Raw genomic sequence first — 24585 nt, forward strand, 5'->3', positions numbered from 1 at the left:
AACATGTTACACAGTTATTGCATAGGGTGTATATACATACAACAAAACAACATGTGTATTTTATTTTCTTATGTCAGTATTTCATATGTAGAAGAATATGAATTAGCTTATGGTCTGCATATTTTACAAAATACAGAAAATGTCTTTAAATTTACATATGATAAAGTATAGAAAAAAATGGGTAATTGAATAAAGAAAATAAAATAAGAGGTGTTTAAATTTACAAAATAGTGAAAATTTGTATTAAAAAAAATACAGAAAAAGATGACACAAGGCACCCATACTGCTACTAAGAGCCTCTTTAACTCTTGCCATAACTCAAAAGACCTAAACATATAAATTCTAAAGCCAGAATTATGTAGAAATATCTTAGACATGTCTAAACTAGGTATCTCAATGATTAGAAAAAGTAAAATTGAGTTATTTTTCTTTATTTGGGTGTGCTCCTTCTTTGGAGGATTATAAACAGTACGCAGAACAAGTAACAAGGTGAACAATGGCGGTCCGTTTTGTTATTTTCGTATCATAACTGAATGACCCATCCGATAAATGGATTACCTGTAACAAAAGATTATGGCACCTGTTGTAACCGTTGATTAGCTTTGGGTCATAAACAAGGTCATAAACTTGTCGCCAAGTAAAATTTTGTACAACTTATTTTTTTTTAACTTTTACCAATTAAAATGAAGATCGATATTGTCAAGAAATGAAAATTTTAGAGGAAAATTTTGACGCCAGAAATATCGCCAGCAGTCGTATTTATTTTGTCGCCAGATGAAATAAAAAATCACAAATTGCGACATTGGCGACACACAGCGCGGTCCCTGCTTTATTACAAACCATACATTTACAACTAAATGCAGGACAAGCACTAGAAAATAAGAGTACCAAAACAAAACACAGAAAATAAATAAAAAGGAAACACAAAGCAAGCAAATTAAATAAAACATTGAAGAAAAAAAAAATGACGTTAAACAATAAAACATGTTAAAAAAAGGCAGAAAATGTTGCAATATATTAACTCTTCTCCATCCTATTCCATGGATAACAAGCTAGGGGGTTGTTTAGTGGGTCAGACAAGGTTTTACTGTCAATGGTGGTCAGTATCCTTTTTGTTAGATGAGGTTTTACTGTCAATGGCAGTCCTATCCTATATAAAACATGTAGGATATCAACCATATAGGCTAGCATGTAAAGGATAGTGACTGTCATTACCAGTTAAACTTCATCTTACATGTAGGATAGTGACGGCCCTTCACAGCAAAACCTTGTCTGACCCACTAAACAAGCCCCTAGCACTGGCCCTGGCAGAGATGGATTTAGAGGGGGGAAATTTGGTTGATTATATAGGGAATCACTGAAGCATGACCGGAGAGGGTCCACTTTAAGGCAGTCAGCCCAAGTCGATTCAGCCGACGTCGATCCGGCCCCAATAAAAAAATATATTTATATTTAAAGGAATAAAAATAAAGATATATATCAATTGTAATTCACAAATGTTTATGAATTTTATTATAATGTAATAGGTGTACGGTAAAAAATATAAATAAACAAAGTTTCTTCAGGACTTGTTTTCGTGTATTCGACAGAAGAATATTACTAAAACCCCATGCATACTTTGCACTCATACAACAAAATGGGCTTGACAATTTTGTCAAAAAGATCTAGCTGACATTTTATGAAAAGCTGATACATCCTTCCCATATTTAAGACTTTGTACATGGTTTTTAATGCCTAATCGGATAAATGTTTTTTTTTGTCATTTTGTTATAAAATCCTTCGATGTTACGTGAAAAAAGATACAATTAATTATTATACAACATAACACAAAACAAAAGATCAAACTACAAAGACCTTGTTGATTACGTAACTTTAGTCAATCAGGATTTGATTGAATTAAGTGATTACAAGTGGCATTACCTTAGATCAAAATCATTAGACAACTGTTCCTCATCATTTATCAGTGGCGGATCCAGAGGGGGGCGTAGAGGGCGTACGCCCCCCTTTGATTGGACTTTTTTTTTTTTTTTTTTTTTTTGTAAAAGTTTAATGATTAATCAGACTAGACGACGTGAACTTTGCCATTTCCGTGTATTTATTTTATGTGACAATTCTTTATATACTAACTGAAAGTCATGTGATTCACTATGGTGGACTTGACCAGTGCGTCGAAAAAACGTCACTCAGTCATTTTGAAATTTAAATTACTGTCACATATTGCTTAGGCTGAGCATGACAATCTTAAAACCTTCAAGGCGACACAGGATTGAGCAAGAACATATTGACTTATATTTCATTAGTCCACAAAACAGTAATACTAGTTATATTAGTACACTCCAGGGGCGGATCCAGGATTTTTGAAAGAGGGGGTGTAGTTTTTATTTTTGCCGAGCGGATCGAGGCGAAAATTTTTTTTTTGGCCCTTTTTAGGACTAAAAACATAAAATAAGTGAAATTTACACTTTTTAAACGGGTCCTTGCATGGGGCATGCATATTTTGTAGTTGCTGTTAAGGTGTAAGGGTTGGACATTTTCGATACTGTATTCTCCCTATTAGGTGTCGATCATAAAATGATATCATGTATCCAAAGCTATGTACTGATACATTTAATGTTGGATTTGTCAGTAAAACATAGACATGGAAATTCTCGTACGACTGTATGTTGTAAGTTAAGTTAGAATAACCTCACAGATTTCTTGTTGTAAACACGATATAAGCTGGGCTATTCGATTGAATTTGATACACGACCGACACGAGTTAAAAAAACATACAAGCAATTTTTATCCAAATGTTTGGTTGATATGTTTCACCAACAACATTATGGGAAGTAAAGGGTTCTAAATCAATCAAAGGCTAAGAATGAGTCTGAAATGACAACGAATTTATGAATGACGGCCGACAAATGGAAACATAAAAGTCACACCCAGCAGGCAGGTTGCAGTCTGGTCTTAAAAAAAGTATTCCATATATATCAGTTCGGCGAAACAGACATTCGGTCAGACATGAAAACCCCTGCCACAAAAAAAATATGCCCGCTTTAATTCATCATGTTCATTTAATTATATATAATGCTAAATAATTCTGTTGGGAATTTTCGTTTCTAATAGCAAAGAGTGGACAAGATTTTTGTTTTGCTTCCAGAATTTTTGTTTAGTAATTTTTTTCGTTTGGGGTTAAACATGTTTCCGCAGTTAGATAATATTGCTGTGGAACGTTTTTTTCATTAGAGTGTAATAGTCTAGAGCATTACTTTCTGTTTGGTGGAATAGTGAAATAGAAGTCAGTACGTTCTTGTTAAATCCTGTGTCGCTTCGAAGGTGTCATGATAGTCATCCTCAGCCTACGCAATGTGTTACTGTAACTTAGTTTGAATTTCAAAATGACTGAGAGATGTTTTCTTCAACGCACTGCAGGTCAAATCCACCATAGCGAATCACATGACTTTGATAATCAGTAAATTCCAGCGAAAAATATCTTTTATAAGTCAAGAATTGTCGCATAAATATTAAATCGTAGTACACGGGAAATGGCAAAGTTCACGAAATCTAGTCTGATTAATCATTTTACATAAAAAAAAAGTCTGAGCAAAGGGGGGCGTACGTCCTCTACGCCCCCCTCTGGATCCGCCACTGCACTCTCATGAAAAAAAGTTCCTCAGCAATTATATTTACCTACGAAAACATGTTTAACTCGTAACGCCCCATGATTGGCATCCTATTTTAAAATAACAGCTGAATAATGATCCCTAGTCAGTAAAGTCTCTAGATAGATTTAAATTCTAAGGTACGAACCATTTGATTTGAGGAGGCAGTCTAAGATATTTGAGAGATAAAAAAATTGACTCTAATTTTTGCATTAAACAAAAATTCTGGCCGTATCTGGATTGAAAACAATAATCTTGTCCATTTTTTTTGCTATTAGAAACGAATATCCAACAGAACTATTAAGCATTAAATGACCATGATAGATAAAAACAGGCGTATTTTTTTTGGCCGGGGTTTGCATGTCTGACCGGAATGTCTGTATCGCCGAACTGATATATTGAATACTTTTTTCAAGACCAGACTACAACCTGCTGCTGGAAGTAGCCTTAATGTCTACATATTTCGACCGTCATTCATATATTCGTTGTCCGATGATTTCAGACTCATTCGTAGCTTTAGGTTGATTTGGAATCCATCACATCCCTTAATTTTGTTGGGTGAAACATATCAACCAAACATTTGGATAAATATTGCTTGTTTGTCTTTTTTAGCTCGTGTCCTTCATATTGTAAATTTTATCGAATAGCCTGACTTATATCTTGTTTACAACAAGAAATCTGTGAGGTTATGATAACTTAACTTACAGCAAACCAGCGAGAATTTTCCATGTCTTTTTTTACTGAAAAGTCCCACATCAAATTTATCAGTAAATAGCTTGAAATCCGTACTATCATTGTATGATAGACAATTAATAGGGAGAATCACGTGACAGAATCGAAAATGTCCAACCCTGAAACCTTTCAGGAACTACAAAATATACATGCACCACGCCAGGAATCCTTTTAAAAGTGCATATTACACTTATGTCATGTTTTTTTGCCTAAAAAAGTCCCCAAAATTTTTTTAAAATTCGCCCCCCTTCCAAAATCCTGGATCCGCCCCAGTTTATTATGGGGCCGGATTGACATGGGGCCAAATCGATGGGGGCCAGATCGATGTGGGCCGGATCGACTTGGGGCCGGAACGACCGGATACCGCCACTGCCAGTGCATGGATAGAGAAAATTGGTCGTCAGTGCATCAGTGATATTGTTGTCATTCATATATTGACAGTTAAATAGCTAGCCTTATGACGTATTTGATGAACATCAAAATATCAAACCTCTAATTATCTTATGCAATGACTTTTGAAGGGTCAAAACTGTCAAAAAATAAAGGGCAAATATCAACAATTCAAACGGGTTGTCGATTTGAGAATGCCTTCAATCACCTAAAGACTAATTTAAGATATTAAAACTCAATATAATAAAAGCTGTGGCATTAATTTACCTGGGATAAATTAGAATTCTTGGAAACTTTGAAAGCATGGCTAAAAGTTGCCATATTTATTTGTTTCCGGTAAAATGGGTATGCTTGATTTGTGTTTTCTAGATCGGACATAACTATTACAATATGAATAAACAGCGACTAAATAATACTGCATGAACATTATGATAATTCAATATTGTATGAATTAAAATGTCAAGTTTATCACTAGTTCAAACAGATGCATAGTATGTCAAGAGAAAAATTTGTTTCATACGCTCTTTTGTGCAAAAGAAGCGTAGCCAAACTGGTACAAAAATGTAACAAAGAACCCGCCCCAAAGAACCAGATGAAAATATATGTACACATATGATAAAATGTCATCACTAGGAGCCAAATTGCTTATCAATTCTTTAAGAAAACTGGTACATAATTTTGTTGATTCAAAGATCTTCAGTTAAAATGAGATGTCACGGAATGTCATAAAATATTTAATGCACTCTGCTGCAAAAATTGCTCTTAAATAATGTTCTTTCCCCATCCCGTAATGTCCCCTGTTGTACCGGCAGAAGAATGCGATTTGTCCAATTTGAATTTTTAAAATTATTACAAACAATCCAAAACTGAGGATGACAGGGCCGTAACTACCTATGGGGCAGGGGAGGCAACTGCCTCCCCTGAATTTTCTGCACCAATTTTTTTTTTTTAAGTATTGAATTTGTATTATTAACAACACACGTTTACAGTTATACCAGTGTTATCGTGATACGTGATATATATCTGTCATTTTCAGGATTTTTTATCGAAAGTGAACCATTTCAGAATTTGTTTTAGTTTTTTATTTGGCCATCCATCTGTTATTCAGTATTTTCTATGTCGTACGAGAACGCATATGAAACTTTGCTTTCGGTAATTTTAATTAAAAGTTAACTAATAACTTTTATTTACCATGTTAAGGGGCCCAATTAAGCAGAGGAAGTTCCCTTTGTATTGTCAAGATTCAAAGTTTTATTTAGAGTCGATATTCAACAAACTACATAAATACAAGCTCTAGTGAGCTTTTCAAATCGACTTTTGTGAATCTTTTATGATATCGGAAATTCGTTACCGGCTGAATCAGCTGTTGGATAATTTTTTTAACGTGTCTAGTCAGACAGTACGTCTCCCGATCGTACGAGAACATTATGGTCAATGCCATTAGTAGTTAAACACTCCCATTCGTTGTAGTTCTATACATGTCTGTTCAGTTTTCAAACTATTGAAATTCAAGGTCCTCGATAAAAAAAAATATTCTTGCGTTCTATTATCTTGCTTTTATATGCGTTTTTTTTTAACATACCAGTTTGATTTCTAACAAAAATATCTTTAAATACAGATAATAATTGTTTGCAAAACAAATTGCTCCCAGGTTCAAGCATTACTAAGATTATTAAGATGGCTGCCAATCTAGTAGTGGGTTGATTTTCAGCTCTGCAGTTTTTGGCAATTTAAAGCTGGTTTTTGAAGGAATTTATCTATGCAAATCATATCATGATGTTTGGAATTTGATGAACTTTACAGAAATATGATTTACTTCACATTTTGTTGAAAGATGGATTTACTGTAGTGGAATTGTATATTTTGGATTGGAAAAGTATTTGTAATTTATTGATTTTCTGAGTAGTGTTGTCTGTATTACCACCATGCCTGGGGACAGTAAAGGAGCAAAAACTATACAAACAATGTTAGCAGCTAAAAAGCCTGGGAGCAATGATTCTTCTAAAGACTCTGTAAAGGAAAAACCATCCAAGCAGATCAAACGATCCCATTCAGATGTTGCAAATGACAGTGTGGAAGGTATTGATTTGACTGGTATTCAAAATGATTTAAGAGAAATAAAACAATCTCTTCAGGGCACAGTTACAAAGACTGACCTTACTAATGCTATGGTTAATTTGGTACAACAAAAGGACTTAAAAACTTTAGTTAGTAACATTGTCCAGAAATTATTAGATCATTTTGAAGAGAAGATCACCAGTAAGTTTGAGTGTAAAATAAGGGAGGCAACTGGAAAACTTGATGATAAGTTAGATACATTGATGATTGAGAATGAGGATCTGAGGGAAAGAATCAGGGCAAAAGATAGAGTTATTGAAAACTTAGTGGAAAAGGTTGGTGACAATAATAACAGATCTATTGATGCATTGAAGTTAGCCAATTATAATGAACAATACAGTCGAAAACATAATATAAGAATGCTAAACTTTCCTGAAAAAAGGGGTGAGAATTTGAGAAAAGCATTTATTGAAACTTTAAAGAGTGACTGTAAAGTAGATATTGAGCCCAGTGATGTACTAGCCATCCACAGAATACCTGGGAAAGATGGTTATCAGAAGCCTGTCATAGTTAAGGTAAAGAATACTGAAACTAAAATACGGATAATGCGACAAAAAAGATCCCTGAAAAATGAAGTGAAATTGCATGATGACATATCACAACGCAATCTTGGACTAATGGCAAGACTTAAAAACACTGAAAAATTTGAAAATGTATGGTTTTATAACTGTAATGTGTATGCCAAAACTGAAACTAATAGCAGAATAAGATTTGATCTATTTGACAATGTAGAAGAAAAAATGAAAAAGAAATTAAAAGATGGAAATTAATTAATTTTCATATTAGTCTGTTACACTTGTTAATATTTTTTGGAAAATGTACAGTTTTTATCAGTATAAATAGATAGATATAAATGTGAAAGATAAATACTGAAGTGTGTCATGTCAACTCCAAATTACAAAATCCTGGATAAATATATAGTAAATAGTATAAGAGATTTTTTTTTTATTATATTTTTTATTAATATAAATTATACTGTCACTATAGAGTATAGGGGAAATAACTCTAACATTTATTATGAAATTAATATAATCTTATCTCCCCTTAAAACATCTATTCCTTTGCTAGATTTATTCATAACTATATAATGCCATACTGTAAATTAGTTTATACATTCAATGTTGAATGAAGAAAATAATATGCGACATCTTATGTTTGTATGTGTGTATGTTTGTGTATGTCTTATTTGTTACAATTGTATATTTGTACTTATGAACTTGCTTATATGTTTTATAAATCATCACTTCAGATATAATCATGGATAATAATGTAACGATATTATCAATGAATGTGAGGGGTCTTTTTTCAAACTCCAAAAAGAGGGCAGATGTTTTTGATTGGGCTAGGAGTAAAAATACTTCCATAGTGTGTTTTCAGGAAACTCATAGCAATAAAGACATTGAAAAATACTGGGAGGATGAATGGGGAAATAAGTGCTTTTTCAGTCATAAAGACAGTAAAAGTGCAGGTGTCTCGGTTATGTTTAAAAAGGGTCTGGATTTTGTTGTGCATAATTCTATTATTGATGATAATGGTCGTTACATTATTTTAGATATAACAATTTTTTCACAAAGATTAAGTTTTGCATGTTTGTATGGTTATAATACAGATGAACCTTCATTCTTTGACACAATAATGCAGAATATTTTAATCTTTAAAAACACCAGTGTTTTACTATGTGGTGACTGGAATGTTGTATTAGATAAATTTATGGATACATATAATATCAAACATAATAGAAACCCTAACTCCCGTAAAAAAATTGATGAAATCATTGATGTTTTTGAACTACTTGATCCTTGGCGTACATGCTATCCAGAAGATAGGAAATATACCTGGCGTCAGTCCTCACCAATAAAACAAAGTTGCCTTGATTATTTTTTAATTTCAGAAGACCTTTTTTCACTTATGAAGAATACCATTATCATTCCTGGTTATAGAACAGACCATTCAGCAATTCTTTTCACCTTCTCAGCTTGTTTAGAGAAACGGGGCAAAAGTTATTGGAAATTTAACTCTCAGTTACTTAGAGATGCAGATTATACAAAAATGGTTAAATCATGTATTAATGATACTATTTTGGAATACCATCTGTCAGGTGATATGGAAAATCTTCTTTCTGTTGAGTTGTCATGTAATGATCAAACATTTTTTGAAATATTAAAAATGAAGATTAGATCCTTGTCAATAAATTACAGCATTAATAAATCCAGAGAGGAAAAAAATGTCACTCTCAAACTTGAAAATGATATTTTATATTTTGAAAGTATTATGAATCTTTCTCCAAATGATGAGGTTCAAAAATCTTTATTTGAAAAAAAACTTGAACTAGAAAATTGTAGACAAAAGAAAGTTGAAGGCTTGCTGCTTAGATCCCGAGCTAACTGGCATGAGAATGGTGAAAAGTGTACAAATTATTTTTGTAAATTAGAAAAGAAAAATTTTATTAAGAAAACCATAACAGAACTTATTGATGATAAAGGTCAGCATATTTCAGAGCAATCAAAAATTCTGATGGAACAACAAAATTTTTATAAAAATTTGTACTCAAGCAAAAAATTAGATTGCAATGATACATCATTTTTTAATCATAACATTAAGCTTACAGAAGAACAAAGTGATCTTTGTGAAGGAAATTTAACTTTTAAAGAATGTGCTGAATCTTTAAAATTTATGACAAATGGTAAAAGTCCTGGTTCTGATGGGTATTCTGTAGATTTTTATAAATTTTTTTGGAAAGATATTGGCCCTTTTGTCTTTCGATCTCTTCACTTTGGATATGCGGGGGGTAAATTTTCTGATTTTCAGTATCAAAGTATAATAACTTGCATTCCTAAAGAGGGAAAAGACAGACAGTATATTAGTAACTGGCGTCCTATTAGTCTTTTGAATACTGATATGAAAATAGCTTCTGCTGTTATAGCTAATAGACTTAAACCCGTTTTACCATTTATCATAAGTGACACACAAAAAGGTTTCATTAAAGACAGATTTATGGGTGAGAACACACGCCTTTTATATGATTTGATGCACTATCTTGAGGAAAATAATAAGACAGGTCTTTTACTACTTGTTGATTTTGAAAAGGCATTTGATTCCTTGGAATGGTTATTTTTAAAAAATACTTTGAAAAGCTTTAATTTTGGGCCTTCTTTATGTAGATGGTTTGAAACTTTATACTCAGGGGCATCAAGTTGTGTTATAAATAATGGACACATGTCTAAGTTTTTTCATTTAGAAAGAGGTTGCAGACAAGGAGATCCTCTTTCTCCCTATTTATTTATAATTGGGGTTGAATTATTATCTTTGAAATTAAAAGGTAATCCTGACATAAGGGGAATTACTATCAATGATGATGAATCACTGTTAAGCATGTACGCAGATGACACATTCCTTATGTTAGATGGAAGGGAAATATCGTTGAGGACTTTCATGTTTTGAATCTTTTTATAAAATTTCAGGTTTGAAAATAAATGCTTCAAAGACAAAAGCACTATGGGTTGGAAGTAAAAAATATTCTGATCTTATTTTATGTCCAGACTTAAAACTTCATTGGTCACATTCAAATTTTAAACTTTTGGGGATTGAGTTTTCTTTAGATTTAAGCTGTATCACAGAAATTAATTTTTCTAAGAAAATTAAAGAGGTCTCTGCAATTCTGAAGAGCTGGCAACATCGAAAACTCACATTATTAGGAAAAATTACAGTAATTAAATCACTTGCTCTTTCAAAGTTGGTCCATTTATTGACTGCATTACCAAATCTATCACACTCCAGGTTAACAGAGCTCACTTCATTATTTTATGATTTCATATGGAATGGAAAACCAGACAGAATTAAGCGAAACACACTTGTTGGTAATATTTCACAAGGTGGACTTAATATGGTACATCTTCATTCATTTAATATCTATTTGAAAATTAGTTGGATAAAAAGACTGCTGGCAAACCCTAGCGGTGGCTGGCAGCAGTTGTTACTGGCAGACCTTATGCAGTATGGGGGTGAAAGGGTTTTAAATCTTCAGAAAGAAAAGCTGATTGAGATTGCTAAAAGATGTAAAAATTCTTTCTGGAAGGATGTTTTACTATGCTTTTCCGCTGCAAAACCTATTACTGAGATTTCTGTCAGTGACATTTTATCCTTAGATATTTTGAACTTTTCTTCTTTGGATGATTTCCCATATTACATTCAATGGGAAAAGGGGTGTGTGCAGTCAGTAAGTGACCTTATTAATCGTGAAAATATGATTTTTTATAAATTTGAGCAATTTCAAGAAAAAGTACAAACCAACAATTTTATTAAATATTATGGTTTGATATCAAAAATCCCTAACGCTATGAAAAAATGCCTTAAAGATAACTGTCAAAATCAAGATTTAGATAAGTCTAACACTGGTGATACTTTCTTAAAAAAAATCAGGTGTAATGTGAAAGCCAAATTTGTATATAAAAACTTAGTAGATGAAGTTATTCAACTACCAACAATTAAATTTTTGAAATGGGCAGAGCTGTTAGTTATTGATACTACAGAATGGTCAGAGTATTTCATGATAACAAAAAAGTCTTGTAGAGATGCTTATTTAAGAACCTTTCAATATAAATTTTTGCATAGAATTATAGCAACTAATACCTTTTTGTACAAAATCAAATTAAAAGATACCAAGTTATGTACTTTTTGTAAACTTGGAGAAGAAACCATTGAACACCTGTTTTTTGAATGCCCAATAACTTTTCAATTGTGGCAGTCTTTTTCCAATATTGTGAAACTATTTTTTGTAAATTTTAATCTCAACAAAGAGAATGTGTTTCTTGGTTGCAAACATGAAAGTTTATTATTGAATCTGCTAATCATAATTACAAAGAATTATATATACAAATGTAAATTAAATGAAACAAAACTCAATATGATCGAGTTAAAGAATAAAATAAAGAAATACCAATTTCTTGAAAATCATATTGCAAAGAAAAATGATAAAGTCCAAGTTTGTGAAAAATTTTGGTCTCCTTTACATGTAATATTTAACTAAGTGTTGTTTTCATATTATCTATGTTTAGTTCAGAGAAAAGAAATAATTTATAAATTATGAGCAAATTTGTTTCTTTAAAAAAACTTGTATTAAAAAGTAAGTCATGATACATATTGTAGCAAAACAGATGAGTGAAAGTATTAGTGTTGTATGTGAGTAAGTCAGAGAGAGAGAGAGGAGAGATAAATCAAATACAATTTATATGTAACCTAAATTATTTTTATTGTTAAAAATTAATTAGTCAGAGATTCTTTTTGTATATATTGCTATATTTTTTTTCTTATATATTCTGTATTTACCCCTTGACACCATTGTCAGGTGGTAGTGTAATGGGGTGTGTAAAATCCTGACTATTGAAAAACAAATAAAAGATAAAAAAAAAAAAGGTTCAAGCATTACTGATGAGTCGTAAAGTAAGGAAATCGAAGGAAAACTGTTTTTTTTCGCCATTTTATTGAGAGAAAAAAATCGGCGGTCACAATGTATAAATTTAATGTTAATAATTATAGTTAAAAGTACGACCTTGAAGACGGAGCCTTGGCTCACCCCGAACAGCAACCTCAGTTTGTTTTTGCATAAAAATTGCTATCAGGTTCAAGCAACACTGATGAGTCTTAAAGTAAGGAAATCGAAGGAAAACGGGCCATTTTAAGCCATTTTACTGAGGAAAAAAATCGGCGGGGGCTGCGCCCCCTCAACCCCTCTCTTCGGGCCTCAATCGGCGGCTACAAACCCCTGCCTCCCCTGAAATCGATCGCTAGTTACGGCCCTGGATGAATATATCAAACTACTACTAATTAGCAAGTGTAGAAAACACAATTGAGGAAAAATGTCCTTAATGATCTTAAATGAGTAATATGAACAATTTGAAGCTATATAACATACAATATACTTTTGTAAGTAGTCTGTTCTTATAAATTAACCTATATGCACATTTTATTGTTCGAAATAGGCCTATTGATATTCTATTTAGTATTGTTTAATTGCTGCATCATTACTATTATACTAGTTGTTTGGGCCGTTGCCAACTATTGTAATTGAGTTTATGCCAATAAAATATTTGTATTTGTATTTAGTATGTCAGTTCTTAAAACGAGCCATAATTTTTGAAATTACTTTACATAAAATCAACTATCTACCTTACCGTTTACTAAATTAAATCTCTGCCTAATAAGAGGGTAGTAATGACCTACCTTTACTGTCAGTCGTCAAATGGTCATTTTTGGCTATGGTCAAATTGGTTAAATTTTTATAATTTAATGAATTTTATCATGATTCATCAAAATATACTCATCATTATTCTTCAGAGGTCTTAAATAATTAACATTACCTTTATTTTGGGAGAAAAAAAAATAAAATAATTCGTCAGAATCTATTATTTTTTTTATCGTCTAAAAGAAAGTTATTTTATCAGTATTCACCAAAAATTACTGTTAACGTTATTTGGCAAGAATTTTTATCACAATCTGTATTAGTTATGAAGACCTTGTACCCATATTATGACCCTCTAATAATTTTCTTGATTCAAAGCATTGCTTCACCAACAGAATGTATTAAAGCCAGTATTGGTACCAACAACGTATTTATACAGAATAACATATTGAGAATTTATCAGTGCATCAATCTGAAATGTTATCAATCTTACTCAAGCGTTTAACACCAAAAGAGAGGGGAAAAGAGTAGAAATAGCCTTTAAGATATCCAAATAATCTGGTGGGTTTTTTTGGTTAAAAATACATATCTTTAAATCTGAATGAGATATCTTGTATAGTTTTCAAATATATCGCATATTATATTTAAAGATATTATTTTTAAATACTGTATGAAATATCATGTACAGTTTGCAAGATTTCTTTATAAGTACATGAAGTATAAGTTATCTTATTTACTCTATAGATGTCTTATTAAAACTTCATAGATGTTGTTAAAACTACAAAAAATAAGATATCTCTATTAGTTTATATTAAAATATCTAAATAATTTGTATGACATCTTATATAAATAATAAGATATTTCAATTACTTCAAAAGATATCTTATTTAATTTATTTATCTTATAAACTCCAAATTAAATTAGATATCTAAGAAAAATTCAAGATATCTTTTTTTGCTTAATAATATATCTTATTTTAATATTAAATGATATCAATTATTTTATAAGATTTCTTTTTAGTTTCTAAGATATCTGTTTAAATAAATGAGTTCTTTAAAATTAAATAAGATTTCTTATATCTTGAGTAAAGGTATGGTATCTTATATATATATATATATAAGATACCATACCTTTATATATATATAAGATATTTTTATAAACTTTTTGATAGAGATACCTGATAAACTGTTTAATAAAATATCTTAACTAGTATATAAGATATCATATTTAATTTATAAAATATCTCAATTATTTTATAAGATATCTTATTAAGTTTGTAAATTATCTTGAAAATTTATAAAAACTGCTTTCCATATTATTCCTAATATATGTACTATATCTTTGTAAAAACCATGTTTTCTGTGAAAAAAATTAATATCAGTTGAAAAGTTAGCCACAATATAACTCTGCTTTAATTTCAAAGTTTTATGTTGGTAAAATATTTTTGAAATATTTGCAATGACATTTTAATGAGAAAAGGTAAGGGTTGAAAATACTGTATCCATATGTTAAATTGAGTGTTGAATAATGCTGATATACATGTTTTTAGCAATTTATCTAAAAGACTGTTATTAAACTACTTCTTAATGACTAATTTTATATTTCCAGTCATACTCACAAGCCAGACATATTCACAGAACATTACCAGTGTCTACTAAGGTAAGTTTAAGACAAACATTTAAGAAAGCTTAAGCAAACTGTGGGTCTCAAATATCCACCAATGTTAACCTAGGTGAGATGTATGTCAGAAATATCCCTCAATGCCTTTTAAGGTAAAATGTAGGTCATGCACATTTGAAAAAAAGTAACTTTGACCTACAATGGGTTACTTTTTACAAATTGTGACTTGGATGGTGAGTTGTCTCATTGGCACTTATACAACATCTTCTTATATATCTACAGACGTATCCTCTATGTTTACTAAGGTGAAATGTCAGTCAGACATATCCTTCTGTGTCTATTAAGATGAAATGTAGGTCATACATATCTCTCAAGGTCTATTCAGGTGAGATGTAGGTCAGACATATTCACTTATGTTTTTTGAGGTAAAGATTGCATGAATTGCAATCAAAACACCATGTTACTGGCTTGATATATTAATCTTCCAAGGCTTATCACTACCTTTTTGATACACATAATATAGTGCATTGATCATAACATTTTATGCATCCTATCCATGTACATTTACAGAAATTTATCAAAATAAATATATGCTCAGGTATTCAAGTCACAAAACCATATTACACTTGTCAAGAAAATTACTTAAATTTTGCAAGGTCCATGAATCTAACATTTGTTCTAAAAATAAAGATGATGTCATTGTTAAATTCATCTTTAAAAAATTGGAGTTATCTCCCATTGTCCAGAATTGTAGTTGAATCAACTACAAACAATGCTTTATTGACAATGCAATATTTGATTTTTTAAAGTCCCACTGATAAATTAACACAATCTTTACCCTTCAGTGCTTACAAGCACTTTGATTCTTTAAGGTAGTATGTGGATCAGACCATATATTTCTTTCAGTGTCAAATTTTTTTTTTTTAATATTCATTAAAATGAGAAAGTGCTTGCAGTTTTGACCTATATATGTTAAAAAGTTTTAAAACAATATAGAATCCAGTTATTGGATTTTTCATATAATTTGGAACTAGGCATATTTATAAAGAAACAGGAATGAAGTAGTAATGAAAAATGTTTTATTATCCTCCCTAGAAATGGAACATCGGAAAGATAAATCATGTAGCTATGGCAACACCAGACATAGAGAAAGCTACCAGTCTATTTAGAGATGTCCTCGGTGCTAAAGTCAGTGAGAAGCATGTAAGTATGGATCAATGTATCAATATTTTGATTTTGGCATATTTTAAAAGAAATTTGAACTCAAGTAATGAATATATTCGAAAGATTGACGCACTATGTATGTTTGATTAATTGTTTGTCTTAATGTAAGACATTTACAGTGATATTGTTGTCTTTTTTTCAAAACTACCTGTACCGTTTTTTATTGGGAAAAATGAATACTTTTTATTGAAATTGGGAAATTTGTATATATTTTATTCTAAACACATCTTCGATTTTTTGCTCACCTTTGCTGTCTTTTTTTGCAGTTTTTTTTTTATGTATATTTTGGTTGTCAGACATTTTCAACCTGAAAGGTACTTTTTGGAGAGGGGAAAAAAACAGAAGCAATGATGGTACTTAATGCATTGAAGACCACATCTGTTACAAACACCATGATGATTCTGATCAGAAAACAGGATCTCAAAAGTGCTTTCTAATATCAAAATAATAACATGATATTCATAAACATTACTACCAATGCCATCACTGTTTGGGGAAAATGTAAAACTTTTTGGGAGGAATTTTAAGCCATTTTTTTTTAGTAATTGGGAATTTTCTCTAGGGGAAAAAGCCGAATTTCGGCTGTAATTTGAGGCAAACAATATCACTGATTTAAAACATTAAACTATATCATAGCAGCCAGCTTTTACTCCTTGAGGAAGCCAGATAACTCTTAGAGAACCACTAAAGTTTGGATGCAAATCTGGAAATTCAATTTAAATGAAGATTAAAGTCTACTGTTATAAAAGGAAAAGGGAAATTATGTGTAAAAGAAAGAACTTGGGTCAGGTGCAAAAATTCAGTGGGGTTAAACATGTTTTGTGAGATCTCAACCCTCCCTCTATACCTCTAGCTGATGTAGAATAAACCAAAACACAATGTGCACAGTAAAAGGCAGTTTAAAAGAAGTCCAAGTCTGATGTTAGAATAGGTAACAGAAGAAACAAAGAAAAATGGCAATGGTACATTCATTGACAAAGGATTACTAGTATTTAGTGACATGCAATCTCGAAACCTCAATTGACAAAGGATTACTAGTATTTAGTGACATGCAATGTCAAGACCTCAATTAAACTGATTAAAAGATTTTGTCTTCATCATGTTCATCATATGAAAATCAAGCACAATCCCTCCTGTTAGTGGTTCAGTATCATACGATTATAAAATAATTGAGAATAACTTATCAAGTGCCATGCCAACAACTAGTTTTAGAATATATGTGTTTATTTCCTATGCAAGGATTCTTTTAGTGAATCAAAAAAAAGTTTTAAAGAATATCATCTTTAATGGCCTGACATCTATATTGTAACTATATCCCTTCTGAATAAGCCTGTTTAAGATTTGGTCAGCTTTTGAATGACGACATTTTTGTGCTTTGTATAGAATATAATCATGATTACTGTGAATTCATAAATGATTGTGTCTACCAATTATTGTGGATTGAGGAAACTTTTTCTTCAATATTTGATTCCATGAATAACACTGAATCCAGAATAAGAGATTTGATGTGAAATACCTGAACGTATAAGATGACTGTTTGTTAAGAGATTTGATGTGAAATACCTGAACATCGTATAAGATGACTGTTTGTTAAGAGATTTGATGTGAAATACCTGAACGTATAAGATGCCTGTTTGTTTATGTTGATACCCTTGTAAAAATGATAATTATGAATATTTTGGTAAATTTTGTTACATATATTAGTGTCTTATTCAAAACTTTTAAAGATATTAACTTTTGCTTGAAATACATTAATTAAAAATGTACAGATTCTTTTGGTGAAATATGTTTTGCCATATATATGATATGTTAAATCAAAATTTGATTATATGATACTGGAGATTTTTGCATATACCGATACATTTGTTCTTATTAAAGTTGTTTTGATAAATAACTGATTCCTATAATGTTTATAGCCACAGCCAGAACATGGAGTATATACAGTATTTGTTGAACTTGGAGACACAAAAATTGAGGTAATGTGTTGCATGACATTTTTTAGTGGGTAACCTGATAGTGTTTAATCAAACCTAGAAATAGTTTTGATAAAAATTTTTTAACTAATTATTCTATGAGAATGAAATAATATTGAACTACTTGAAATCCAAAGTCTTAAACCAATTCCAAAGGAATTTTAAGGAAAAAAACGGTTCCATGTTTCTCCATGTTCATAAACTATTTGATGATAATTTATAAGTCTTATATGCATCCACTTGGTTTCATAGGGTCAGCTTTCAAAATTTTAGGTAAAGTCTGTGCAAAATATATAGCCTTTGTACATCTGATAATGAGTTTTATTGTAAATAACACATACAAGTGCTGATTGTGGTGAGCGGATGGGTGAATGGGATGCACTCAAATCAATAAATTGTGGGCTGTTGCATTTTCTTTTTATTATGTAAGAATTATATGTAAATGAAAAGGAGTAGGTTCAATAAGACCCTATTTTGGCACCAAAATAAAGCAGTTTTGCAAAATTGTGAAATTGTAATCTTTTAGATATTCATTGGAAAGTAGAATATTTCTGCTACACAAATATGAGCTGTTTTTGACAATACAATGCACATATATCGGGTACTAAAATCATTAAGCCATGCTAAATTACTGAAATCTCCACAATTTTAGCATTTTAGTTAAATTTTAGACGGTTTCTGTCTTAAAAGAAAGTGGCCGCATTTATGTTTATTCATAATATTGAAATGTAAGTTGCATTTGATGATAATACATAACATATATAAAAGTTGAGGATGAACACGGATGCGGCCACTTTCATTTTTGACAAAAACCATCTGAAAAGTGACGTCTTTTTGCATATTTGATAGATTTTTTCATATTTTAGCTTGAATCGGAGGGTTTATCATGACTTAGGGGCATACGATACAGTTTTGATCCCGTATTTAAAGTTTGATGCAAATTTCCAAATAGGCTAATGTTTGCCTGATTAAATCAAATATGAAATAAAAAATATACCTTCATGTACTACTTTTTGAGTTAAACGAGGTCGAAATTTTGTATATTTGCTCAAAATTCGGATTTGTGGCCGTATTTTCCCTTTCGAAAGAAACACAGAACTTTTTTGTTTTAAAAGATAAACACAAATTGTTTTTTGTTAAATAATTTGTAATTTCTGTACTTTATAAGTATCATAAAAATTTATGCATTTTTATTCAGAAATAACTCATATTTATCAAATGGTCATGAAATGAGAAAAAAACGTAATTTTTTGCTGTATATTTATTTAAATTAAAAAAATTGCGCTATTTACAGTTTTATTAAATTTGGTCCACATAATCTCCCTGCAGTATGAAACAAATTGTCGTTTTAAAAAGTAGGGGTGCACTCGTTTTCAAATTAAATCAGTTTGAATGATAAAAATCAGTCAAAAAATACATCTTTTCCCGGTATGTCACAGTTTGACGTCGCGAAAATAACATTTTACGTTAGCAATGTCATTATTACCTCCCCTGTAACTGTATCGTATGCCCTTAATCAGTTAAAATCTGTCACATAAACTAACTGAATCAATTGAAATTGTGGGTGAACAAGTCCCTCCCATGCAATCTATTCTAGAACAGCCAAAAGTTATACTGATACAACAATTAAAGATTTAGAAAATATTTGTTTATCTGGTCACATTTTTGATTTACCTCATTGTATTTTTATTATTTTTAGTTACTGAATCCATTAGGAGATAAAAGCCCAATTCAGAACTTTTTGGACAAGAATAAAAGTGGTGGTATGCATCACATATGTATTGAGGTAAGAAAACAAATAGATTGTCTCAAACAAAATCAAAATATTAATTTATAAATAATGTTATTTTGTAACTTAAGTAACAACATGGGCCTAAGTAGACTAAAATCAAATCAAATATAAAAAAGAAGATGTGGTATGATTGCCAATAAGACAACTCTCCACAAGAGACCAAATGACACAGAAATCAACAGCTAGAGGTCACTGTATGGCCTTCAATAGTAAGCAAAGCCCATGCCACACAGTCAGCTATAAAAGGCTCCTATATCACAAATGCAAAACAATTCAAACGAAAAAACTAAAGCCTAATAATAATTAATGAACAAAGAAATGAATGATAAACAAACGACAACCACTGAATTAAAGGCTTAACTCATCAGATGGATACAAATGGAAACACGTAAAGCAAAAACATGTGGAGGTGACCAGGTACTTGTTCCTTTCAACAACAAAAAAGTACAGATCTGAGAGTACTCGCAGTTACTGACAGCTAGTTTAAAGCCAATAACAACTAAAATAAAAAATCATGCATCTAAGACTAAATTATCTATCACTAAACATCATACATCCAATGGATTTAATGAAAAGACGTCATAAACAGTCGGAGAAAAAGATGACCTGGTGCAATGCCATGATGCAGGAGTCGACAGATTGTTGATCCATTAATGTGTATATGTATATAACAGTAATATTTAGTTTGCTTGTAATTTCCAGATACAACAAATCAATATTCAAAGATCTGATGACAGTGTTGAATTGGTTAACCTTTTAGAATAAGTTTATTTTTAAGGATTGATAAGTTTACCAGGATCGTTTCTAAATTTCAAGGCACCTTAAACAACATCTTTGTAAAAATGAGGATGTGCTATCCTGTTTGAAATACAACCAAACTTCAAAACCATTGAAATATATGTTCAGATATTCAAGTTTTTTTAAGGTGCAGTAATCTTATATCTGGTCTAAAAATACCAATGATGTCATTGTTAAGGTGATCTCTTCCTTTGTCCACAATTGTAGTTTAATCAGGTACAATCAATGCTTTATACAGGGCAAAGTTAAATTTATCTTCCCACTAATAAATTAAAGAAAAATCTTTACTCTTCAGTGCTTACATTAGAACTTTGATTAGGTATCAATAGCCATTATAAATCCTGTTGTTTCAGTATTTCACTCACTGTCACCATGTGAGTCATGCAGAATTTAATACCAATAAATAAAGGGCAAAAATAAATATAATATTACTTTGGTAAATCCAGGTAATCCTCATTAGAACAATGGACCATAAAAAAGAGAAATGAAATGGGGAATGTGTCAAAGAGAAAACAACCAGACCAAAGAATAAAAAACAACAGCCAAATCCACCAACGGGTTTTCAACACAGGGAGAAAATTCCGCACCCAGAGGCGAACATCTGCTGGCCCCTAATAAAAAATGTGTACTAATTCAGTGAAAATAAATTACATGTGACAGTCCTGACTTGGAGACTGATACTTCCAGTACCTCCCACTAGCATGAGTTATTTCAGATTTTTTTTGTCATAAGTTGTAATCTTTATAACTAGATATAAGAAGATGAGGTATGAGTGGCAATAAGACAAATCTCCATCCATGTCACAATTTATAAAAGTAAACCATTATAGGTCAAAGTACAGTCTTCAACGCGGAGATTTGGCTCACACCGAACAACAAGCTATAAAGGGCCTTAAAATTACTAGTGTAAAACTATTCAAACAGTAAAACCAATGGTCTAATCTATATAAAAAACAAGAAACAAGAAACACTAAAGAACAACATCAACAAACAACTACTTCTGAACATCAGATTCCTAGATTGTATGTTAAAGTTACTTTTCTATTAAGTAAGATTAGAAATATAGCCATTAAAAATGTTGTCTGGATTTGATACTTAGTTCAATTTATGCTAATAATGGTTTATGTCTCTTATATTACAGGTTGACAATATAGAAGAGGCCATGAAGGATTTGAAAGCAAAGAAAATTAGATTGTTAAGTGATGAAGCTAAGATAGGAGCACATGGCAAGCCAGTAGTATTCCTGCACCCAAAAGATTGTAATGGTGTACTAGTTGAATTAGAGCAACAATGAAAAAATCTTTAAAAAATTGTATGGAGGGCTGCTTGCAATCAAACATATACTTTTGAGAGTGTTTACTGAAAAGCTATTTAAGCTTGACTAATAACTTAATAAATGACATTAATATAGTGCTATTACATGTACAATGGTAAATTGTCGTTTTAAGATTATATTGGTCCTTTGCATTGTTTGTTGTTTTGAAATATTAGGTGTTTTGCAACCTCCCCCTCTCTTTGATGATATTATTGAAAATGAAAAAATAAAAATGATAGGGGCACTGACCTACTTCAATACTACACCGTATTAGATTAACGATGTGTGTGGGTTTTTTTGTTTGTTTGTTATTAATTTTTTACGGCTATTCCCCTACATTCTAAATATTTACAGGGCTTTTTCAAAAATTTTAACCGATTGTATCACTAAATGTATAAATGCTACGTACCATATCTTTATTTTATGTGTAAGATAAGTTCAAAGTGCAAACCAAATTTAACATAATTCTGAAATACTGGCGAATTACTTATACTGAGTGTGTGATATTGTTGAATGGCCATTGATGACATTGAACATGACAGCAGTTCTTCAGAATCACTAGTCTTCCTATAAAGTTTCATAAAATGACACGTTAAATATATGGCCAAGACATCATAGAGAATTACACTATGACATGGTATATATTGATTGTATATTTATAAAGCTTTAAAAGCACCGACGTATTTACACTTATAAACAATCATAACTGAGTTATTATACCCCCGCTTTAAAAAAGGGGGGGTATACTGTTTTACCTCTGTCTGTCAGTCCGTCCATCAGTCCGTCCGTCCATCAGTCCGTCAGTCCGTCAGTCAGTCCGTCTCATGAAACTTTCGTCACATTTTTCTCAGGAACTACACATCCACCCTTTCTGTAATTTGGTATCAACATTTATATATGTCAGCCATACCGTGTGATGCGTTTTCAGATTCATCACTTGACAACTTCCTGTTTACCGAACACTTGTCTGATTTTACACCTGATAGCCAAGTTGAAAATTTTCGTCACATTTTTCTCAGGAACTACAATACAAGGATTTCTGAAATTTGGTTTCAGGATTTATATAAGTCAGCTATACCGTGTGATGCGTTTTCAGATTCATCCCTTGACAACTTCCTGTTTACCGAACACTTGTATGATTTTACACATGATAGCCAAGTTGAAAATTTTCGTCACATTTTTCTCAGGAACTACAATACAAGGATTTCTGAAATTTGGTTTCAGGATTTATATAAGTCAGCTATACCGTGTGATGCGTTTTCAGATTCATCACTCGACAACTTCCTGTTTACCGAACACTTGTATGATTTTACACATGATAGCCAAGTTGAAAATTTTCGTCACATTTTTCTCAGGAACTACAATACAAGGATTTCTGAAATTTGGTTTCAGGATTTATATAAGTCAGCTATACCGTGTGATGCGTTTTCAGATTCATCACTCGACAACTTCCTGTTTACCGAACACTTGTATGATTTTACACATGATAACCAAGTAAAAAATTTTCGTCACATTTTTCTCAGGAACTACAATACAAGGATTTCTGAAATTTGGTTTCAGGATTTATATAAGTCAGCTATACCGTGTGATGTGTTTTCAGATTCATCACTCGACAACTTCCTGTTTACCGAACACTTGTATGATTTTACACATGATAACCAAGTAAAAAATTTTCGTCACATTTTTCTCAGGAACTACAATACAAGGATTTCTGAAATTTGGTTTCAGGATTTTTATAAGTCAGCTATACCGTGTGATGCATTTTCAGATTCATCACTCGACAACTTCCTGTTTACCGAACACTTGCATATTTTTACACTATTAATATTATCCACTTGCGGCGGGGGTATCATCAGTGAGCAGTAGCTCGCAGTTTCACTTGTTCATTCTATTTCCTATTTATGTGGATATCCTAGGACAACCATAATTTTATTTAGACTATATGTCTGTTCTATGGTCGGGTTGTTGTCTCTTTGACACATTCCCCATTTCCATTCTCAATTTTATATTAGTGATTTTGTTTTATAATTTTATAAATCTAAACAAACTTTGTTCTTCAAGACCTCCCCCAAGAGATAGACATAACTAAATATGTATAAAAATGTTGAACAGTTATGGTACATCTGTACATCCAGTCCATACCTCTATGAATACGAGTGTTATTTTAATTTGGTTCACTAATAACAATACAAACATAAGCTCTTACTAAGAGCTTTTTACCAAAAACAAAATATCATAAAAACAAATTTAAAACACACACCATGCAGACAAGATATATAACAGCACAGGCATATTGAAATACGTGCAAAGCACTACTAAAATACATATGTAAACAAGCCAAAACTGTCGCGCAACTAAGATATAAAAAAAACTAAAATTAAGCACAAATAAAAATATAGCATTCAAGCAAAATTTAAGGTATGATAACATGTTGGAGCAACTTCTAAAGTGTGCAAAAGCTTAACTACATTCAGAACAGCAGCATTTTGAATAATCGTCGTCGTCGTCGTCTGTTAACTTTTACAAAAATCTTCTCCTCTCTCAACCAAGATGGCCGTAATGGCTAAAAATAGAACATAGGGGTAAAATGCAGTTTTTGGCTTATAACTGAAAAACCAAAGCATTTAGAGCAAATCTGACATGGGGATAAAATTGTTTATCAGGTCAAGATCTATCTGCCCCTAAATTTTCAGATGAATCTGACAACCTGTTGTGGGTTGCTGCCCCTGAATTGGTAATTTTAAGGAAATTTTGCTGTTTTTGGCTATTATCTTGAATATTATTATAGATAGAGATAAACTT

General features: G+C 31.4%; 2 protein-coding genes across 2 annotated transcripts in view; one reads left to right on the forward strand and one right to left on the reverse strand.

Annotated features, from left to right (window-relative positions):
• LOC143071185 (mitochondrial import inner membrane translocase subunit TIM44-like) overlaps positions 1–5155 on the reverse strand; it is a 29852-nt gene extending 24697 nt beyond the window's left edge. Inside the window, exon 1 of the mRNA XM_076245340.1 lies at positions 5034–5155. Within this exon, the coding sequence (XP_076101455.1) occupies positions 5034–5144 (111 nt within the window). The 5' untranslated portion in view covers positions 5145–5155. The remainder of the gene's footprint in view (positions 1–5033) is intronic.
• Positions 5156–5314: 159 nt separating this feature from the next.
• LOC143071186 (methylmalonyl-CoA epimerase, mitochondrial-like) lies at positions 5315–22493 on the forward strand. Its single transcript, XM_076245341.1, has 6 exons — positions 5315–5434; positions 14671–14721; positions 15778–15885; positions 17823–17882; positions 19579–19665; positions 21610–22493. The coding sequence occupies exons 1-6, from the start codon at positions 5369–5371 to the stop codon at positions 21760–21762; spliced, it is 525 nt and encodes a 174-aa protein (XP_076101456.1). The 5' UTR covers positions 5315–5368; the 3' UTR covers positions 21763–22493.
• The last annotated feature ends 2092 nt before the right edge of the window (positions 22494–24585 follow it).

This window comes from Mytilus galloprovincialis, chromosome 4 (assembly GCF_965363235.1).
Source record: "Mytilus galloprovincialis chromosome 4, xbMytGall1.hap1.1, whole genome shotgun sequence".
Classification (NCBI taxonomy): Eukaryota; Metazoa; Mollusca; class Bivalvia; order Mytilida; family Mytilidae; genus Mytilus; species Mytilus galloprovincialis.

Coding starts and splice junctions, on each gene's coding strand:
- LOC143071186 (XM_076245341.1), top strand. CDS start 5,369: ATGTACACATATGATAAAATGTCATCACTAGGAGCCAAATTGCTTATC. Junction 5,435..14,670: donor TCAATTCTTTAAGAAAACTG/GTACATAATTTT, acceptor TTATATTTCCAG/TCATACTCACAAGCCAGACA. Junction 14,722..15,777: donor CATTACCAGTGTCTACTAAG/GTAAGTTTAAGA, acceptor TATCCTCCCTAG/AAATGGAACATCGGAAAGAT.